The 19107-nt window shown below is 44.8% G+C and overlaps 1 protein-coding gene across 5 annotated transcripts in view; it reads right to left on the bottom strand.

Moving 5' to 3' along the window:
• Nucleotides 1-5098: 5098 nt before the first annotated feature.
• nhsl2 (NHS-like 2) overlaps nucleotides 5099-19107 on the bottom strand; it is a 41836-nt gene continuing 27827 nt past the window's right edge. For all 5 annotated transcript variants that reach the window (XM_049027654.1, XM_049027656.1, XM_049027657.1 and 2 more), the window contains exons 2-7: nucleotides 18589-18741; nucleotides 15457-15590; nucleotides 14928-15066; nucleotides 9530-11761; nucleotides 9089-9233; nucleotides 5099-8315 (exon numbers count right to left, since the gene is read on the bottom strand). In XM_049027654.1, coding sequence (XP_048883611.1) covers nucleotides 8012-8315; nucleotides 9089-9233; nucleotides 9530-11761; nucleotides 14928-15066; nucleotides 15457-15590; nucleotides 18589-18741 — 3107 coding nt within the window. In that variant the 3' untranslated portion in view covers nucleotides 5099-8011. The remainder of the gene's footprint in view (nucleotides 8316-9088; nucleotides 9234-9529; nucleotides 11762-14927; nucleotides 15067-15456; nucleotides 15591-18588; nucleotides 18742-19107) is intronic.

Below are 19107 nucleotides of genomic sequence, written 5' to 3'. Positions count from 1 at the left end.
TTAAATTATTCATTTTAATATGAAATTGTCTTTATATTGTAATACCTTTGTTTCTAATTGTCTTATCTCTCTTAAGGTGTTTATTTTATAAGCTTGCTTATTTTCCATTATAGCCTATATATACCGCCAATAATTGTACTTGCATTTTGTATTGATTTCTTTTTCTGTGCTATTGGACAAAGAAAATTACCCCCACTGGGATCAATGAAGTTCTATCTTATTTAAAAACTGCTACATATAGTTGCAACGCCCTAGTTTGCCCATCCTAAAACCTTATACATAAATATGTTATCTCTTATATCATTATACGTGCATCTGTACAAAAAAATATTGATTGGGTGCAAATACATTTTTAACAAATGTCTGGGGGCATGCCGGAGTATTTATTCCAATTCGTAACTATGGGATAGATAAACGTACTGATTTTACGCACATGTGTTACATGGAATTGGGTGGAACTCTATATTAGAACATACTGTATTTCCTAAGTATCACTTACATTTCTCTTGACATATGTGCACATCGCTTTTTTTGTCCTTTACCGGAACTAATTCGTTCCACGGTAGCAAAAAAATGTCCCCCTGAAGTCCGTTCGGCTCCCCGGTTGTCCCCCATTTTCATTGGCCCTGATTGATGTCGATCATTGGACGTAGAACGCAGTTTTCGCAAACACGCGTATGCACCATACTTATTACGTGGTTTAAGAAAACGTCATATTTGTATTCTGTTTGACTTAAAAACGTAACATTAGGTAATGCCTGCATGCTTCCTAAACCATTTATTCTGAAAGGCCGTAATCAAATATGTGTCATTTTTATTATTTCTATACACTATAAAAGAAGCAAAATTACATATATTTAGTTTCATTTATATTTTAATAAATACGCATTCGAAGGGGATCATTTCTTCACGTGTTGATGCTTGGTCGGGAAACAAAATGTTTTATTTATAGTTTGTAATTTTCTTGTGAAATTTCAGACTAGGTGGTATTCATTTTGTAGACTTTTTTGGAAAGTATTGATGTTTCATGTTTACAGTTTTGCATGCCTCACGCACTTATCAGTTTTACGGTTAGCATGCCTTTTAGTGGTGAAGGGAGGATATACGATTTGAAAATAAATAGCATACAAAAATATAGTTAATTTTCAGCCATTGAGTAGTATAACAGCATCGTTAATTCCACCGACGGATTACTTACTGTACACGGTTAATGTTAATATTTTTGTTTGCGATGGTATTCTTGAATGTGCTAGCAGATGCCACGAGGGGGCAGTAGTAAAGCAAAGCCCAGGCAGTATGATTCAGTTTTTGCAGAGCAATAAGTACTGCCGTACATGGAAATGCGTTGGTCTCCTGTTGTTACTTACTTCAGCACGAAGCATGGTTCATGGCTGCACTGACGTACAATCAGAGCCACTTTGTCCAGATGCAGAAAGTTTGGGACAGAAGCAAATGTTTCCAGGTATACACAGTCAAAATGAAAGAACGAGGCATAAAATCGATGAGGAAATCACAAAGAATTCTAAATCGACATCTTTAGGTCCTTCTTACCTTAACTGAAAGTCAAGGTTCATAACTTTAATATCAAGGTGAAAATACACTGCAGAGTGGCAGAGTGAAAGGCATTGCTTATTAAGATAACATACTGCAAATGCTGGTGAAAACATCTATAGGAAACTAGGAAAATCCTTAGACACTTCAAAGTGTCATATGGAAAGTGAAAAGTGGAACTTTCTGGACAATATGGATCACAGCATCTCCGGGAAAAACAAAGCACTGTGGAGCCCCATCCCAGTGGTCATGTATTGTTGTGATAGTATGATGGTTTAATGGTTGCCGCACCAGGATCTGTATGACTTGCTTCCATTGACAGAGTTCTGAATTCCCTGCACTAGTTTCTCAGGAAAATGTCAGGCCATCCCTCTAATCTGGAGTCCAGCAGGATCATGAACCAATAAAGTGACCCCAAACATACCAGTAAGTCACCACCAGAATGGTCGAGGAACAGGTTACCAGCACCTGAAGGGAGCAGCTTATGCTTCTGAGAAGTTCACAGAGCTGTGTGACAGCATTTGATAGCATTCAGTATCTTTAGTATAATTACAAAAACATTTAGTTGCAGTAATTGCTCCTACAAGTAGCATAAATTTATGCTAGATTTAATAGAGTGACAATTTTTTCCACACAGGTCATTGATTAAACAAATTACATAAGTAAATTACATAAATAAAACTTAATAGCAGTTGTGTTATACAAGTTCTCTAATGTCCAGTTTTGTTTAGGGATCTGATTGGGAAGTACATGCAGACACTCAGATATGGGGCAAATATTTTTTCACAGTGCTGTAACCTTTTTCCATTTCTTTTAAGTTTTCTATGGGACCGGAGTGGGAAATGTTTTAATTGCTTAATTATCCAAAAGTTTCAAAGCTCAGAATTGTGGTCAATTGTGCCATTCAAGAATTTTCATTAACTGGAATTGCTACAAGACTAAATATACTTATTAATGTTACACCGATAAGGAAATTTCTGACCAATACCGTTAGTCGATCATTTCGAAAACTGACACCAAAACCAATTGCATGGGAGGTTCTGCTTAAATAGGTTTAAAGGGGCAGTAATAAATTAAAAAGAAAATACACTACAAAAGTATGAAAAATTATTTATTGTTTTGGCAAGAAAACACCAACCCTGGCACACAACAACAGTGCCAGGGCATTATATTATACATCTTATATATGTATAACATTTATAACAGAGAAGGGCTAATCATCATGTGTGATAAACCCAATAATATATCCATCCATCCATCCATCCATCCATTTTCCAAACCGCTTATCCTACTGGGTGGCGGGGGGTCCGGAGCCTATCCCGGAAGCAATGGGCATGAGGCAGCCCATAATATATATTTAATATATTTTGATTTTGCACTGTCTGCACTGAATTTTCTATTGCTATCAAACACTTGCACAACTGATAGACCACTTTTATCCGGCAGTACTGCAGCCTTCTTCATTGACACAGATGTTTTCTCAGACACTCTACACACACTTCACTGTCTCGCCTTAAGGTGAGCAGTCAATTTTGTTGTGTTGAAATGCTGATTAGTAGATCCTCAAAGAATTTTAGCAGAGCGAAGTTTGCAAAATGCATTTCTAACGAAAGTTTCAACCAACAGATATTTGTCTAACTGCTTAGTATGCGGGTGTGCAAAGCAACATGAATCACCATTGTAAAGGGAGCTATCGGTGATAAATACCGGCTCATTTTTAACCATTGGCCGATAGCTGATTGTTGCTGTGTCAGCCGATACCAATGGTTGGCCGATGCAATCAGTGCATAAGGACATGGAGGTCATTTGGTCCATTAAGCTCGTTTGGGGAAAATTCAACTAATAGCTTAAAGTTGTAACAATTTTATTTAGCTCTGATTTAAAGGAACTCGGGGTATTAGCTTTCGCTGCACTAACAGGAAGACTATTCGTACCCTAACTACACGCTATGTGAAGAAGTGCTTTCTTAAATCCAGTTTAAAATGTTCTCCCGCTAATGTCCCCCTATGGCCATAAGTTCTTGTATTTGAACTGATATTTAAGTAACTATTTGGTTGAACAGCATCCAGACCTGTTAGAATCTTATATACCTGGATCATATCCCCCTAGGTCTCCTTTGCTCGAGGTAGAACAGATTCAGCTCAGCTAACTTCTCCTCATAAGACATTCCTCTAAGACTAGGAATCATTCTCGCAGCCCTACATCGCACCTTTTCCAAGGCAGCAATGTCTTTCTTAAGGCATGGTGACCAAACCGGCACACAATATTCTAGGTGGGGTCTTACCAAGGAATTATATAATCTCAGCATCACCTCCCTTGACTTAAGCTCCACACACCTAGTGATGTAACCCAACATCCTATTGGCCTTTTTCATTGCTTCCCCACACTGGCGAGAGTGGGACATGGAAGCATCAACATACACACTGAGGTCCTTCTCGTAATCAGCTACCTTTATTTCCGTGGAACCCGTAAAATATCTGTACTTTATATTTCTGCTCCCTGCATGGATTACCTTACATTTGTCTACATTAAACTTCATCTGCCCAGTCACTAATTAAATCAAGATCCTGCTATATCCTCAGCGCTGCAAGTTCAGTATCTGCTACACCACCCACCTTGCATGTCTAATGCTTATACATAGATGTCTTGGAAGCAGTACCTCCTCCGCGACAAATCTTGAGAAATACTGCATGCAGTCAAACGCTGTATCTGAACAAAACAGTTAGAAACTATGGTTCATTGAACACTGGACACACCCAAGTGGAGCTTAACTACGTACAATGTGTTTTACAAACAAGTTATCCTCTGCACCTAAATGTGTGTGTGTGGCTTAGTGGGCTAAGCCTCTGTGTCTGTGATATGAAGCATGTTGGTTCAAGCCCAGCATTGGCACGTCTGTGGGTTCTGCAGCAAGGCCCTTAACCCCCAGCTTCCTGCCTATTACAACAGGTAGATGGCTTGCTCTCACTTACAGAGAGCAAGTTGGAGAAGGTGAGAAAAGAATTTCCTCATGGGGAAAAATGAAGTATCTATTAATATCACAATAATGTTTTATAAATTATCCTAAATGTAAATCACTTCATCGTAACCGAGTGAACAAAAGTTACTGAGCATTACAAAAGAAATTAATATCTTACCAGCCACAAGACGGCAGTGTAAGCACATGAACATCTAAGTATAGCAGCTTACATAAGCTGTTTTTTTGGTTTTATGTTGCACTAATATTCTACTTTGAAACAAATGTTTTTCCTGTTCCACTTATCTGATTTTAATCTCGAACAGACCCAAAACACAAAAAACATAGCCTTCTGGCTTTCAGAATGGCGAAAACAGTACAAATGTTACTTCGAACGCTGTGCCTGAAAGAACAGCAAATTCAAAACCGAAAATATTCAGAATCTTTTATCAGAACCTGACATGATGTGGAGGGAACGAGAGACACAGGCTGAAAGAGATAGATAAAAAGGGAGGGAGAGTAATGGCTTTGCAGCATAAAGAAAACATTTTTCTTTTTGCATCAAAATAAATAACAGTCTGTGTGAATTCCTTAAGCAAGAAAAATAATTTATTTAAATGATATAATTTCATCACATTGGCGAGACTTAACTGTTTACCAGACTCACAGCTACATTTCATAATGCTGGAGACTGTGGTTAATACTCTGAATACTTTAAATATGTCCATACAATGTAAAATAACAAAAATATAATTCCCAGTTTTCGTTTATAAACCCGCATGGACTGCTGCCTCGTCCCACGAGGGAGTGTTTTTAAAGCTTTTCGATTCTGGCAATCTGTCAGGCGAAGTGCACTCCCCGAGCCAAAGTAATAAACCAGTTGTTAGATTACTACCTATCTACTAAATCAGTTCAGCTGCAGTTTCATTTCTGTTTCATACAGAATAACACTTCATATTGCCACCACGCTCTTCTCTGTTCTGGTTTTTTCTTCACTGTTAGCTATAGCAACCTAGAACGTCGTCATCTACTCTATGGTTAGCAGTCAATGTTATTTTGCATCCTCTCACCGTCTCCATTTTCTCCCTCTTCGACCTCCCCTCTGAGAGTAAGGAAAAGCTTTAAAAGTTGCCCCCCCCACCATGAGCAGCCCCAGGAGAGAGTAGGGGGAGAGGAAGAGAATTTCACCCCAATGGAACATGACTTACAGCTGGCCCCACCTTCCAAGCCATCGAGAACCTGTTACTTATGTGGTCCAGCACAGCCATTAACACACTTGAGCATGTGAGACAGGGTGTCTGGGTTTGTTTTACCCTGAAGGACAACCCTTCGGAGTTAAAATCCCACGCCCAGATTTCAGGAGAGTGGGGTACATTGGTCAATGTAGCCAATGGCACGGGAGGATTAATAGGGAGACCCTTTGAGTTAACTAGTTGCAGAGGCCTTTACTGGCAAAAGGGCAGTACAGGAAACACATGGGTTATAACAACTATAACAGTGGTTATCATAACGATGATACTCCTAATGGAAGTGCAATACCTAGGTGTTTAAAAAACATAGAGGCAGAACGCCAGAGAACAAGGCAAACAAACACTGGCTTTTCTTTTTTCTGTTTCATTCACTAAATATTTAAAACAAGCGTCACACATTTACTTTGTTTTTTTTTGTATCTATAAGTCGTTGGATTACCTGAAATATCGATATATGGAAAGAACAGCAGAAAACCAATGTGCACAGGGTCCCAGCACCACAGACAGAATGTCCGGCCGTGGCCAGTGATGTCGGCTGTCTCGGCATGCCTATAAACACACTTCGGATCGGTAGCAGAGCTTCCCCGGAATGCTGCACCCATATCCCGGCCTACTGAGAGAACTGTCCCAGTTCATTTCACCGTGATGCTTTTGGGCGACATCTTTAGTTCTCCAAACGCTCCTTCGTTTGCTCAGTTGCTTTGTGTTTCTTCTGCCGCTGGAATCTCTGCATTTATTGTTCCCCTGCATTTGCCCTACCTCACCCTGCCCCACCTTAAACAACCCCGACTCAGTCACTCAGGCCGTGTTCAGTAACCCGGCTCAAGGGAACCAACCGTCTACCGTGAATGCTGGAGTGCAGAGCGTATCAACCTTTCTCCAACTAATGCATGATCACATAAGCAACAAACACCGCATCCATCATCTAAACTGGATGACAGTACCAGCATTTTGTCAACATCCCTGTGGACCACCATCAACTGCTTCACCGACCACCAGAGGGCAGTGGACATCTGGTTGGAAAACCCTTGCTCTGAGGCATGCATCTTCCTTTTTGTGACTTTCTCTAACCTTGACTGTAGAGATAGCAAGAAGATTCGCTGAACCTCAGGCAAGGCTGTAGCTTGACACTACAGGCACAGGCAGAGTATCCTTTTGCAGCGTCCCGTACTGCCACCACACACCATGCAGAGGATAACAGCCAAAGCCATCTAGCCACCCTGAGGACAAATGTCATCCTCGCTGTTGCCAGGTGGTTTGATGGGTATGTGTGTCCACTGGCATGCGTGTACGCTCACACATGCCAAAAGCGTTTCCTGAGTGAGAAGAAACACCTGATTGCACAGTGACACTGGACGGTAGCGGCCTTGTGTCTGCACTGGAGGTGTCTTCCCTTGCATCTTTCCAAGATCACCCGACTTCCTCTCCATCTAGCCCCAGTCCACCTCCAGAGAGCACGGCCAAACCCCTGCAGGCCATTCCTGGGTCCTGCGCATAGCATGTGTATCCAGGCAGAGTAGGGCTCTGTGGCAACCTTCAGAGGTCATGTGTGGTGGCTGTCTTCCATGTCCTTCATCCCAAGGCATTTGTACATTTACATTCGCTTGTTAAAACCATCAAACAGCTCTGCAGTTAAGTTTATATATTTATATATAGCTATATACAAGTTCAAAATTTGGGGGGAAAATGGCTGTAGACTCATGTCTTAAGTTAATGAAAGTGCTTTTTTCCCTAGAACATGAGGGCTACCATGTCCTTCTTGCAAGTCTTTGTGGAATGTTTTGGATTGTTTACCTTTTTGCTTTCATTTGAAGACCTTATGTTTTGTTCTCAGGAGGCAATTATCCATTTTGGTCCAGCTAGACCACACTCCAGAGAGATATATGAATCTCTTTTCACTTTCTTACTCATATCTGTGTCCACCCAAGTTCCTGATGTTGCTCTTCCAGATCAGCTGTAGTATTCCATGCCTTACAAAACCGTTCCACTGATGTTACTTTTCCAGTTAGATTTTTTTATGCTCCACACTCTTACTCCCAGAACAATTACGCTAATGTTCTTCCAGTGTGGCCCAGGGGACTACTGGACTGTGACTTGAACAGCAAATAAAACATAATTGTGACTTTTTCCGAATCGGAATCCACAGAACATTGAGAGTGGCGTCTCGCTGGTTGGAGATCTCTGCAAATAAAAGTCATATAAATGCGACATGTCAGAACAGGACTCCCTGCCTCTTTCCAAACTGGCCAGGGGTTCACTGTCCCTGGGGTGTTCTGGGGCCATCGGTTGGGTCCAGCTCAGACTGGTTGAATTCGGTAACCCGGCGGGCGAGCGGGTTAGTGCTCTTCAGAAGCTCCATGGCCGACACTCTGCTGCCAGTGCTAGGTTTGTTGTTCTTCTTCTGCAATAGAGCCATGAAGTTCTGGTTCCGTGAACTGGATCGGGGTGTGGCCCCCAGCGTATGGGACCGTGGGTCAGTCCGCACTGGAGACACCAGGCTTGGCCGACTGGCAAAGGTAGCCGACGGTTCCCTGCGCCCCAGAACTTTTCGTTTGGACCTGGCCCAGAAGAGAGGGTGAAGAAAATTCAATTAGAATCCATATGGTCCAAGGTTTTCTAACAAAAAGTGACAGTTACCTTTTTCTTATTGTCCGTTGTGTTTAACAGGATACTGTTAATGGAGATTCATTAAGACCATATGTTTCATTTCACAGCCCAAGACCTACCGAAGGTCAAGGCATTAACTGTCAGAGTGAACATATGGCCTTAATCGATCTTACTGGAGCATAATGGTAAGTGTGAGAAAACAATGAAGGAGGAAGAAAGATATGGCAGATATAAGGAAATCTCAAGTAACAAGTTGGAAGCAAGAATGTACTTTTTACTGCTGATAGGTTATTTTGCACTCAACAATCTTATTTCAAACTGTAAACAGTCTTCTCTCACACAGAACTGTATCATTTCGGAATAGGAAAAGTGGGAGGAGCATTTGAAGTTCTCCCATTTGCCCTGGCAATATCAGTCCAAATGTACTAATAATAAGTAGATTAGGGTTGACATCAAACGTGGGAAGCTACAGCCTCCATGGGCTAATTGGGCTGACTGAATACAAGAATGTTAAATAAAATTTAAATTAGTAATCCATTAAATCAGGGAGAAGTGATATCTTCACCAAACCGTGGCGTTATTTAAAAGACACGGAAAGGATTTGCAGCATATTTTGTTTACGGTTTAGGTTGCAGTGGCTCGAGGCAAACAAAAAGATCATGTAGATCCCAAAATTAGAGGTCACCAGCACCCTAACAGGACCCTGTATGAGGTGTCACATTACCTGTGGATGATAGTGAACAGATCTTCTGTCGAATGGGGCATTGGTGTGAGGCCAAACACGCCCTCTGTCGGCTCCTCAGAGATGTGCAGGGTTTCCATCTCTGCAAGAGAGCCGCACTCCTCAGAACTCCCATCTGCAGGGATCCCTGCAGGAAAAATAACCATGATTATTCCCATCTTGACCATTTGCATCTTCGACCAAGATCTTGCCTTGCAAAACTAAGAATTGCTGCACACCAGCATTAACAGTAACAAGCATCTCCTATGCTTGTTACTGTTAATGCTGGTGTGCAGCAATTCTTAGTGTTGCAAGGCAAGATCATGCATTACAAAAGGTTTTCCTCCTTTATAGTAGCCATTATATTTTGAGATGCTGAGGTAAAGCAATTATGTCCAGAATAATATTCTCATTTTACATAGGATGAGCATCAATATTTCGTACCTGTCAGTGTCCCAGTACGAAATGCTGTGACATCACTGTCTTGAGGTTCACTTTGTTTTGTCTGGGCCTGGCTTTCCTCTACATCTGGAACTTCTTCAGACACAGGCTCCCCACCAGGGGATGGGGGGCCACTGTCATCTGCCCCATTGGAGTGGACAACTCCAGAGGGCAGCAGGAGGACACTGGGTTTCTTTGGGACCGGAGGGGGTACCTTGGTCCGCTTTCTGTCCAGCTCTGCCAAACAGGAGACAGTGACGCTGCTGGTCAATGTCCTGGTTTGATGCTCCCTCTTTGGGCTGGAGGGGGAGGGAAGCTCAATGTGGCTGGCCCCTTGCTGAATGTCCAGCACTTCCTGATGTTGAGGGATCTCTTGAGTGGCAATGGGTGCAGCCTGCAGAGGTTTCTTTTTGGGTTTTTTCACCACCATGTAGATGTTCCCTACAGGCATTCGCCATTCTTTGGGCGAGATTGGTGGAGACTCTGGACCCTGTAGAGAGGAGGAAGGAGACTCCAACATCAGGTTGAGGGGTCGTTTGGGAAGGGGGGGCTTCACCGCTACTGGGGGTTTAGGTTTTTCACGGAGTGTGACAGGGGGGCTGTCATCATCCCTCATTTCCTCCTCGATGATGTCCACAGGACAGTCCAGATTATCCTCAATCTCCGAGCGGCCAACAGAACGAAGACGCACGTTTCTCAGATCAGTCTGGGTTACCACTGGCTGCCCTGACTGGCTGGTAGGAGATGTATCAGAGTGTCGTCGGCTAGCCTTGGGCTTGGGCTTGATAGAGGGCAATTCTGAGGCAGATGCCACAGGCAGCTCAAAGGAAAGGCGTGACCTGGCAGGTCTCTCCATGGGGGATGTGGCAGGTAGCGAGGATTTCCTCTCTGGTATCTTTGGCCGCATCTTGCAAGCCAATGGGGATGGTCCAGTCACTTGAGCACTGGGAATTGTTGGTGTTGGGGTCTCTGACTGGCTTGAGTAGCCACTGGAGGGGGACATTAGCCCATGGGGCTTGAAGGGGGAGATTTTTGCCTCTGCTTCAACAGAGAACTGAGAGGGTGAGGTGGCACGAGAGGTACCAGGGGAGTCAAGGGACTCTGAGCTTCCTCGTGCTTTCAGGCACTCTATCACTGTGGTGCCTGTTGCTGTGCTAGAACCAGACAGTGACCTGTAGGGGTCACTGGAGTGCCATTCATTCAACTGCCAATGGTCAGGGAAAGACAGCTCCACTTCCTGGTCTGGTGCCTGACTCCCCTCCATCGTCTCTCTGATGGACAATGGTATGTCAGGCTCCTCTTTCAGAGATCTGCCATCTCCCCCGAGCACATAGTCTGATAAATAAGAGTCATGCAAGTGCTCTCTGGGAAGGTAGAGGCTTCTGGGCCTGCTCTCTCTTTGAGGGCCCTCAGCACCTGCCCCCCTAAGGTTCTTCACCAGAGACACGCTGCGCACCGGGGGTGGGGGCTTCTTCTTCGACTTCTTCAGGGAGATGCTTCGGGACCTTATCCTCAGTCTCCCATCAGGGTGGAAATCAGTCACCGCCAGAGACTCATTGTCAGCGCTTGCACCATCCTCAGAACTCCCACTAGGGTACATCAAGGCATAGCTCTCAACTCCTAAGCGTTGGGTATCCATGCAAGACACATTGTCGGCCGAGCAGAATGACTCAGAGTCCGTTGGGGTTGACAGGGACCGTTCACGGAACCTGAGGGCCCCGGGCCGTATCGGTCTCTTTTCCCGATCCCTGGGACTTGCTGCGGCACCCTCAGTCTCAGCCCGTTTGCCTGTTGTAATGCTGGTAGTAGCCAGAGCTCTGGCTGATGGCTCCACAGAGTTGGAGGTAAAGGAGCTGGAGTGTGAGCCTGAGCTGTAGGAGAGGCCTGACCCACTCTGGGAGGGGTCCAGCAGCAGGTCAGCTTGCTGTTGGTTAGTTGGTGGTTTCGTAGCTGGACCATGAGCCATCATATAATCCATGGAGTTGTTCCAAGATGGTGAGAAGGTGGAGCCCTTGGGCCCGTTCCAGGATGGGCTGCCACACATCAGGCCGGCGTGCTCCATTGCACCTGATGGGCTCCCAGGGGAGTGCAGCAAGTTCTGCTCCAGGTCACTGTAGGTCTTCCTCAGGAACAGATGGGGGCTCTGGGTTTCGGGAGATGACGTTAGCAACCTAGTGTCAGACTCAGAACTGCAGATTCCCTGAATCAGGTCAACATGTAGAAGTGCCTCATCACCTGTAGGAACACAACAACATAATTCCATGATACACTGCACAGACTAAAGCATTGGGACACACCACTTAATCATTCAATTCAGGTGTTTCATTCAGACCTGTTTTATACAGGTGTATAAAATCAAGCACACGGGCATGCAGTCAAGTTTATGAATAAGCTTAAGAATATGTCATTCTAAGTAGCTCAGTGAATACTAACGTGGTATACACATAGGATACCACCTTTGCAATAAGTCAGTTCATGAAATTTCTTCCCTGCTAGATAGTCCACAGTCATCAGTAGGTGCTATTATTGCAAAGTAGAAGCAGTTATGAATAACAGAAACTCAACCACGAAATGGCAGACCATGTAAAGTAACTGAGGCGCACAGTGCGTAAAAATCGGCAACACCCTGTTTACTCAATAACTGCAGAGCTCCAAACTTCCTCTGGCACTACACTCAGCACAAAAACTGTTTTGGGAGCTTCAGGGAATAGGCTTCCACGGCTGAGCAGCTGCATGCAAGCCTCGCATCACCAAACGTAATGCCAAGCGTGAGATGGAGTGATGTAAAGCACACTGTCACTGGACTCTGGAGCAGTGGAAACGTTCTGTGGAGTGACAAATCACTCTTCTATGTCTGATGGATGAGTCTGGGTTTTGGCTCTTACTGACTCTTAGGCTTCGTTCACGCTGCCATGCTGAAGTAACTCAAATCGGATTTTTTGCTTTTCATATGTGATACTAAATCGGATACGTATCCGATTCGCGGCCATGTGACCTGAATGTGAACGCACAGATCGGAATTCATGTGGCTTTTTGCTTATACGCATGCGCTGACATCATCAGCCTGCGCCGGCAGGCTCGTACCCATGCATCTCTTGGTGCAGCAGTTCCAGCAATAACTGCGAAAACAGAAAAAGCTCCTTTTTCTCCTTTTCGACCGGCTCATGTACAGCTGATTCACTGTTTGTCGTCCTCCAGAGCAAAGTGCGATCCATGCGTGTGCTACTAACGCCTCCATTTTTAATGCCATGAGTCGTCAAACAGATATGACGTTTTTTGTTGTTGGTGTCGCAGTTGACCCGTGTAAAAACGTATCAATGTGCACATGCATGATGTTTCGTAGGACCGATGTGTTCACATTACAGTCAGATACAGGTCACTTGTAGTTATGAATATGAATCGTCAAGATAGACAAATCTGACCTGAGCAAAAAATCGGAATGTGGCTGGCAGTGTGAACGTAGCCTTACTGTTTCAGCAATCTAAGACATTTTGAACAATTCTATGCTTCAAACTGGGAACAGTTTGGGGAAGACCATTTTCTGTTCCAGCATGACTGTGCCCCAGTGCACAAATCAAGGTCCATAAAGACATGGTTGGGTGAGTTTGGTGTGGAAGAACTTGACAAGCCTGTGCAGAGCCCGGATCTCAATGCCATCGAACACCTTTAGGATGAACTAGACTGGAAATTGCGAGCCAGGCCTTCACGTCCAACATCAGTGCCTGACCTTACAAATGCTCTTCTGGATGAAAGGGCAAAAATTCCTACAGACACACACCACAATCTTGTGGAAAACCTTCCCAGAAGATTGGCGGCTGTTAAGATTGGCAGCTGCAAAGGGGGGACCAGCTTCATATCGATGCCTATGGATTTAGAATGGGACGTCATAACAGTTCCTGTAGGTGTGATGGCCAGTGTCCCAATACTTTTGTCCATAAGTTGTATGTTTAATGGGCGCTTTTACATTTTAACTTCATGAAAAATGTAAATGAAATGATGCTTCATTTACCATTTACACAAGTATAGGTGCATTAGTTCTCTTCTCGTCCTTCTCTCCTTTGAGTCATATACACACATCCATACACAAGTTTTCACTGAGAAATTTCACCCTGTGATGTCATCCGGAGTTCTGGAAATCATTAGTACTTCCTTAACGTTTCCAGAGATCCTTTGTTAAATCCTTTATTAAAAGGGTCATATTCATTTCTAATTTAGTTTCTCGTGAATTCTTTTACAGTATGGTCAAAAATATTCTATATGATGAATTATGTTCTCTGTGAACTGTCTGAAATTTTCACACATTGCATAAGATGAAACACAAAGTGTCGATGTTTTTAAGTATCGATTATTTGCCGATACTTGTGCTACCTGGTGCTGATTCCTGGTGTAGTGAATGCACCAAGTGTTAAGTGTTGAGTAGTATCAGTACTGAGCACTATCGGTAGAATCAGTTCATACTAGGACAGTGGACACGTTACTGGAAAAGTGAATAAGATACTGGATGGATGGGGGGCAGCGTGTGGCTTAGGCCTCTGACTGGAAGGTCACCAGCTCAAATCCTGACTGTGGCAGCTTAGTCACATGTCCATTGGGCCCTTAAGACCCTGAAATACGCCAAAGGAGCCAGATAAATGGCCCCAAGCATCAGTCTCAACTGTATATATGTGTGTGTGTGTGTGTGTGTGTGTGTGTGTGTGTGTGTGTGTGTCTCACAAAGGAGCGCAAGATGGGATGTGCAAACAGAAGCATTCCAGTGTACCTGTATTCATACTTGCACAAAGGGAAAACATCACTTACTGGAAGTGTGGAAGGTTTGTATGAGCTAAGGGGTATGGCAATGGGAGGAGGGAACGGGGATTTTATTTGGGGTCAGGGGGTAAAAGACGGGGAAAACAAAAGGCAGTGGGAAGAAAAATAAGTAAATATAGACAAATAAATAAATAAATACAGTGTGTAAACAAACAAATAAACTAACTAATACGAAAAAGGGTCCAAAGCAGGCATTGGGTCATGACGATGTGAACTGGTACATCATGCCCCCAATGTTATTTAGAGGGGGGGCATTAATGGCAGAATTGATCGGTTACTGGCTGAGTGGACATGCTACCGAGATAGATACTATGTACTGTGGCAGGGCAGATGCATGTCAGAGTTCTTCGCCTCACTCGGCGTAAACCGGGGACTGACATTCCTCCGCCATCTCCCCTGAGCCTAGCCGGGCAGCGGAGGAGCCGGGGTTGCCACGGCAACGGCTACCTGTTTGCCGCCGCTGTCTGGCCTCGAGCGGAGCATGACCGCAGGAGCATGGCAACCCCTGTCCTGCTCACTGATACGAGCTGTTGTACTGGGGGATGGACAGAGGGTAGGTGAGGCATTACAGATGGAGAGAAGCAGGGCGCACCTGTGGTGTCCGTTGGCCACTGCTGTTCTTGGGTCTGACCACTAGGGGGCCAGGGTGGTTTCTCAGCAGCGATGGTGTGCTCTTGACCCCAAAAGCCTATGGGCGTGGCCCCCCCCTCACACACCTCACTGGAAGCCGGCTGAGGAGAGAAGAGTATACTCTCATTCTGAAAATAGTGCTTATAAATACAAACAAATTAAATATGTTTACCTGCATCCATAATTAAATATTTCTGGACAGGAACACAAATATGTACACACATTTTAAAGAAATATTCAGCTGGAATGCATACAGGAGCATCTTTCTTGTTTTTGTTTGGCACCTGAAAAACGATTTTTTAACACAATTTTTAATGTGTAATTTGTAATACTGCGTTTATATCATCATTTTAAATTGCATCTACTGACAACACCCAAAAGACAAAAAAAGAAGGTTTAACTGTAATGAGATGTCGGCAGTTTAATTAAACTGTGATAAATGTACCGAAAGGGTAACACCATGAGCGAGACAGCACAGGGGTAACACTCACTAGGAAGATGAACTCTGGTTTCTGGCTAATCAGCCCGGGGGGGTCACTCAGGGAGGTGTCCTCCGAGCTCAGTGAGGAGGGGTGTCGGAACGTCTGGCCGGTCACTTTAGGCTCGTAGAGGTGCTCCTCAAAGTCTGCATGGAGCCCACATGCAGAGCAGGAAGGAGATAGAGGAGGGAGGAGAGAGGGAGCAGTGAGTCTCTATCATTCTCCTTCTCATGCCCAGGCTGTTCCAATGTCCACCCCCCCCCCCACCCCCCACCACGCTTGCCTGTTGGGAGGAGTCCTACTGTATTAAGATGAAGATTGAGATAAACTTTATTGATCCCAGGGGGGAAAATCTTGTGCATACAGCAGTGAGTATGCAGAGTACAGATGAACATACGTATAAAGCAAAAGAGACAAAGTGCAAAGACAGCACAGGCAGTGAAACCAGGTAATCGTGATGCAAACAAATTAAAAAGTACACAGTACACAAATAAAATATCCTGAGAAACAGAAAATTGGAATAAACAGACTGGCATATTACTACAGTTATGGGTTGTTTCCTCATGTGTTTGGGCTGGGGGTGGGAAGTGGCATATTGGCAGCCACAGTATTCGTCCAGTAGTTGATGGGAGGATGCACTGTGCAAATGGGTGTACACCCCAGCACAGTATCAGTCTGTTGCTCAGTTATTCAGATGCAGGCTGGGAGTATTTATTGAGGTGCAAAATACTGGGGATTTGAGGGCGTTTATTAGGGTGCAAGGTGCTGGGGAACGTTTAAAATACCCATTGGACTGCGTGTGTTGGGACACTGATTCCCCTCATACAGATGCGCAAACCTGCACATGGAAAATACAAGCAAAAATGCACAAGAAAAACAAACAAAAAAAGGGAGGGTTTGATTCACAAAGCAAGATTTATTGGTTAGCTTGTCGGATTTAAGGTGCTCCAGTTTAAATAAACTATATCTTCGGTCACTACCATTTAGTCCAGACTACCTTATATCGGAAGCGTTATCATCCCACTCAAAAATTCAGTTTTGTAATACAGGTTCCTGTACATGGATGACTCAAACAAATATGCACATGGAAAAAACACAAACAAACCTGGACATGGAAGACACAAACAAACCTGGACATGGAAGACACAAACAAACATGCACACACAGTCACACAGACTCCCACAAGCAAAGTATATATTCTAACACACAGTATGTCTCCTACACGTAAATGTGCCTCACATGCATGCGCATGCAGTAATATGTTGATGTGTTAACGTGTTGCTGTTTCAGAGATTCAATTCGGCAGCAGATGCCCAGAGAAGCTCATGACAAAAGCAACCCACGCTACCGGACTCCCAGAGCGGAGTCGAGTCTCTCCCTCACCAGGCGACGAACGTCAGAGAGAAAATAGCTCCGGATTCTCAAAACTTCAGCTCGGCGTTCAGCACAAACCAGATAAACAAGACAGGGGTCTTTGTGTCAGCATTGCGCTTAAGGGTACATGCAGCACATATGCTTACATAAGCACACATATTTAAAAAAAGGGCTTTTTAAACATATGCACACACACGTACTCATAACCAGATGCCCAGATTACGTCATAATCCTGGGAAAAACAAACACAAACAAGCACCGAGGTTTATAAACAACTGCGAACGAAATAGGGCAAACAGGGAGCAGGGTGCATGCTTCCAGGGAAACCACAGCTGATTCCTCAGGGACAGAGCCATCCCAGCCAGCGACCACAGTCCAGATATTCATATATTTATGGGGACTGTCCATTTATTTCTATTGGCATAACCATAATCCCAACATGACGACCTTAACCCCTACCCAGCCCTAACCTTAATCATAAGTAACCAAACAAAATACAAGAATGTTGGCGTTTGTTTTTGTTTTTTTATTGCATTCACAGATTTTTATAACTTGTGGGGACCGAAAAAATGTCCCCACAAGGTAAAAAGTTACTGGTTTTTAATCACATTATGGGGAAATCTGGTCCCAACAATGTAATAATCACAAAAATGCACAAAATATCAGTTGAAGGTTAGATGGCAAAACCTTGCAGACGCCCACACACACGCCTCTCCAATATTGCCCTCCCTTCATATATACCCACACTTATCCAAACTAGAAAAGAAAGGAAGACACAGAATCACAGCGTGGCAGGTAACCAGACACGGGTACCAAACACCTGACGCGGGACCAGCGAGTGCTCCGTCAGCAGATGTGGGTTCACAGGAGATAGCGAGTCAGCATGTAACACCAAATGAGATACAGGTGTGCAAAGCAGGCTAACTGGCTTCCTTACTTGATTTACTGGTCGGTTCTAAGCAGGAACATGGATTAGCACACAACTTCATCCCCAGGCAATATCGGACAAAGTAAAGGGATGTTTACTTGCTGTTTTGGTCAACCTGGTGCTGGTATCTCTGATACTAAATTGGTCCAGCATTGGAGTCACTGGGTCTAAACCGGTTCATTATTTCAGAATTGGTTCTGTCACAGTAATCGTGGGTTCTGTTTCTCCAGTGCAATTGCTGGTTCAGAATGGGTTCTGGTGTGGGTGCCACTTGTTTATCACTGTTGTCACTGGCATCACTGGAACTTAGTTGGTTCGGCACTGGCACCGCTTGCCCTAACTGGCCTCACTGGTTTGGCATCGGTATCGCTGGTATTCACCCTACAGCCACAGTCCTGCCGAGGACGCCGATCCTCTCTCTGATGTGAGGCTCGGCGACGCGAGAAGGAGCACTGAGCGGCGGCCGGGACGCGCGGCGGCAGTGGAGCCTCAAAGGCGTTCCCTTTCTCCCGATCGCTCACTCGTTCATTTGCCCGCTCCTTCACGGAAACGAGGGCATAGACGGATAATTCGAGCTGCCAATAAAGATGAATGAAAGCGCTGAAAGGGAGGGGCAGGCGCTGAGGATGACAGGAGATGGAAAAGGGAGGGAGGGAGAGAGAGAGAGAGAGAGAGAGGAAGATCGGAGGGTGGACGAGAAGTACCTCGCATCTCACCGCACGTTTAGGGGAAAAAAATGAGAGGAAAAAGATGGGGGGCAGTCAGACGGTGCCCAGCTGACGCCCACAGCCCCGCACCCCCCACACCCCCCCGCACCCCCAAAAAGCCCACAAAGCTCCTACCTTGGAGCAGGCTCTGGAGATTGAGCTCTGCCTCCTGACGCAGCTGCTGCACGCACTCCGGCCTACTCCACGAGCCGAACACATTCACATGCTGTTGCCATGACGATCGGAAGTGGGCCGCTCGCTTGCTCTCCGCGTCCAAGTTAGTGGTGGCTGGTAGAGAGAGAGAGAGAGAGAGAGAGAGAGAAAGAGAGAGAGAGGGAAAGGAAAGGAGGCAGGAAGAGAGTGAAAACGTGAGGGAAAGGGAGAGAGAGAGAGAGAGAGAGAGAGCACAAAATGTAAGAATGTGTGGAATTTGCATACTACCAAGAGACATCCATTAGGTAATGCAGCATCACAGGGGAGGAGCCACAGACGTGGCAGAAGAAACACTCTGTAATCGCTTTTCTGAGTATAATTAATAAGATGAATGTGACCAGTAAGCAGCCGTGGTGTGTTTTTGGGGGTAGGGGGTGCTGCGTTAGCCATAAGATAAACAGTGGGGGTCCCGGCCCAAACTGTCTATCTGGACATAGACAT

Source organism: Brienomyrus brachyistius, chromosome 10 (genome assembly GCF_023856365.1).
Source record: "Brienomyrus brachyistius isolate T26 chromosome 10, BBRACH_0.4, whole genome shotgun sequence".
Lineage (NCBI taxonomy): Eukaryota > Metazoa > Chordata > Actinopteri > Osteoglossiformes > Mormyridae > Brienomyrus > Brienomyrus brachyistius.
The sequence above is the reverse complement of the archived record's forward strand: the minus strand, read 5'-3'. Positions and strand labels throughout refer to the sequence as shown.